Source organism: Lactuca saligna, chromosome 4 (genome assembly GCF_052625555.1).
Source record: "Lactuca saligna cultivar CGN05327 chromosome 4, ASM5262555v1, whole genome shotgun sequence".
Lineage (NCBI taxonomy): Eukaryota > Viridiplantae > Streptophyta > Magnoliopsida > Asterales > Asteraceae > Lactuca > Lactuca saligna.
In genome coordinates this window covers 198,755,796-198,758,709 of record NC_136420.1, presented here as the reverse complement: position 1 = coordinate 198,758,709, position 2,914 = coordinate 198,755,796, and the positions used below count along the sequence as shown (strand labels likewise).

Genomic DNA, 2,914 nt, shown 5'->3' with positions numbered 1-2,914 from the left:
GCAATTATCCAAGGTTCTTAAACTTCATCCCTAAACTTGATTTACTTCAAAAAAATTTGGAAATTCATCATTATATTTCTCCTACATCCTTTCATTGTAGCAATAGAATATGAAACCCATCAGGTGGTATTCGATAGAAAGACGTGATGTAAAAGAAAGATATTGGTGAAAGTTCAAAGATTTTGGAATTAATCAAGTTATAGGCTTAAAGTTTAAGAACCTTAGGCAATTACATTGTAAATATGATACAAACCGATGTAGTATTATGGAATTAGGTACCTAAGCTTATATAACGTTGTTAGGTATATTCACTTTACCCTATATATATATATATATATATATATATATATATATATATATATATATATATATATATATATAAAATAAGCCCTCATGTTCACCAGACAAGAGACACAAACATGTTGCCCAATCAGGCAAAACAGTTGAGCATATTTTATTCATACAACCTCAAATAATTCAATCAACCTAAGAACCTTCTCAAGAACACAAACATAAACAAAACAAACCAAACATTACTATTACAAACAACAAACCACAAAAACACCCACTTTCTAATATGAACATTCTTAATCTTGATACTACTAAAATAGCACACAATACTACAAGAAATATCACCGTTAAATTACCTATGTTAGTATCATGCATTATATTCACTCATAGGAAAGATTAGTTTCATCCATTATTTTGGTTTCTTGTTTAGCTTTCGGCATTGAATTCCTTTTGGCAATGTTAGTGCACTCAATGTATCTGAAACACGATACAAGATGATCGTTGACCATACCAGATATTTGCATAAATGAGTAGATTATTGTAGGGCCCACACAACGAAATCCTCTGCTCATTAAATCCTTGCTTATGAGTTCGGATTTTGGTGTTTTTGCAGGTATTTGACGCGCATAGCGAAATACGTTCTTTATTGGCTTGCTGTTTAGGAAACGCCAACAGTATCCACTGAAGGATCCAAATTCTTGTTGGATCTGTAAAACATTAGACTTAATCTGGTAAGCTATATATAAATGTTTTATTTTTTACTTAATGCATAAACACCAATTTTATTTATCTAGAGAAAAAAAAAAAAAATAAGGAGTTGGTTGTATTAAGTTTAGTCAAACTTCTTAGCACGTTGACCTTTTCACTAAACAAAAGAAATTGGGCCTACGAAGCCCAAAAATTTCAAGAAGCAACCCATCCATAAGCAATCTAGGCCCAATCCACTTAGCATGTTGACCTTTTCAAAAAAAAAAAAAAAAAACCACAACACACATTGCACATTGACTCAACAAATCTCAAAAGAGTGTAAATATACCACGCAAAAACCGATCGTATTACTCAATAGGGGCAAAGACGTAATTTTGAACCAACCGATTTGAGATTTGTACATAGTTATCCCATTAATAGACAATTTCATATTTAGTACCTTAAGCAAAGCAACAGCATTTCCTACAATGGCGCGTAGTTTTTGTTCGGATAGCAAAAGGGCACCACCGTTTGACCTGGTTGACAATAATCTGTCCTCAGGGAACTTAGCAATGGATGATGGATTGAAATCTTCAAAAAACTTTCTGTAAGTAAAATGGATTTAGGTGTTTGTAACATCTAAGAGGCTAAGAGTTCATGATTCATGAATGAATGATATTTCAAAGATGTTTACCTGAATTTATCTCTCTTGTAAAGAATTTCGGGCCATGTGAGTTCTGCAGATACTTGTGACAAAACAAGAAGCTCAAATAGTTTTTTGTCTTCATGAACTGGAACTCCCCATTCTTCATCATGGAAATAAACATGAAGTGGATCTAAAAAGAGAACAGTCGGAAAGTAATTAAGCTTGTATTCTGTTTGAATATTGTGTAATATAATAACCATGAATTGGGTCTAATCTTTTGCAGATCCAACAAAAATTGTCAGTTGATTTTCATGAATCAATGTTCATGAATCGTTTAAAAACTGTACAGGCATAGGGAAATTAGTAACGACATTTCAAAATAAAATTTCATACCAGAAAATTTGGTGATCCAATCACACCGTTTAAACGGAAGAGATAATGTCATCGTCGGAGATTCTTCTCCTTCCATCTTCAAACTGTTGCTACCATGTTTCTCTCTTCGTTTGACGCTCGGAATTTTCACAGAACTACCACTTGAAGATGAAGATTTTAAAGAACATGAACTATCTAGCGAGTCACTATTCTTTCGAACGACAATTTGAGTGGTCATCTTCTTCTCTATTCCTATGGAGGACCTTTTTGGCTTTTTCTCCAACACGTCCTTCTTCTTCAAGCTCTCCTTCTCTTCTTCTTTAACCTTGACTCTGTTTCCTGCTGGTCCAAGTATGTTCCGAGATTCTAAATCTGGTTCTGTTGTTGGTGATAAAGAGGGAAACTCGGTTGAATCGGACATTAGCTCTTTGAACCAAAACAACAGATTTTAGAAGAACTCTGCAATGGAGTTCAAATTTAGCCCTGATTATTGTGCGTGGAGCTAAAAATGTGTGAGGAATAGGTGATTCCGGAATTGATTTTGGATTGTTTACATGAAGAGTAGAGTACAATCAATTAGGGTTCTAAAAGGGGAAGGGGAAGAGAACGGAGGTTGAAGAAACAGAAATTTGAAAATGACTTGAAATCCGAAGAGATGTATTATATGGGCGGGCTCTTTTCCATTTTTCTTACATATAATAATTATTATAAATCTCATTTTACATAAAAAAATCTTTAGTTTGAAAATATGGTTTATTTTAACATATTTGTATATACTTTATTAGGTAATATTTACTTTATAAAGTTATGGTATATGATTAAGTTGTAAATTTATCGAAAGTAGAAGTATTGTATTTATCATGTCGACAAATCTCCACAAATTCGTTATAGTTTTTTTTAGAATATTAAGTTTAGTTT

At 32.7% G+C, this 2,914-nt stretch overlaps 1 protein-coding gene across 1 annotated transcript; it reads right to left on the bottom strand.

Annotated features, from left to right (window-relative positions):
- Window positions 1-420: 420 nt before the first annotated feature.
- Window positions 421-2,616, bottom strand: LOC145043233 (DNA glycosylase superfamily protein). Its single transcript, XM_078991816.1, has 4 exons — window positions 2,018-2,616; window positions 1,673-1,814; window positions 1,439-1,583; window positions 421-998 (listed from the first exon to the last, which is right to left on the bottom strand). Exons 1-4 carry the CDS (start codon window positions 2,415-2,417, stop codon window positions 672-674), a joined length of 1,014 nt encoding a protein of 337 aa, XP_078847942.1. The 5' UTR covers window positions 2,418-2,616; the 3' UTR covers window positions 421-671.
- Window positions 2,617-2,914: the final 298 nt, after the last annotated feature.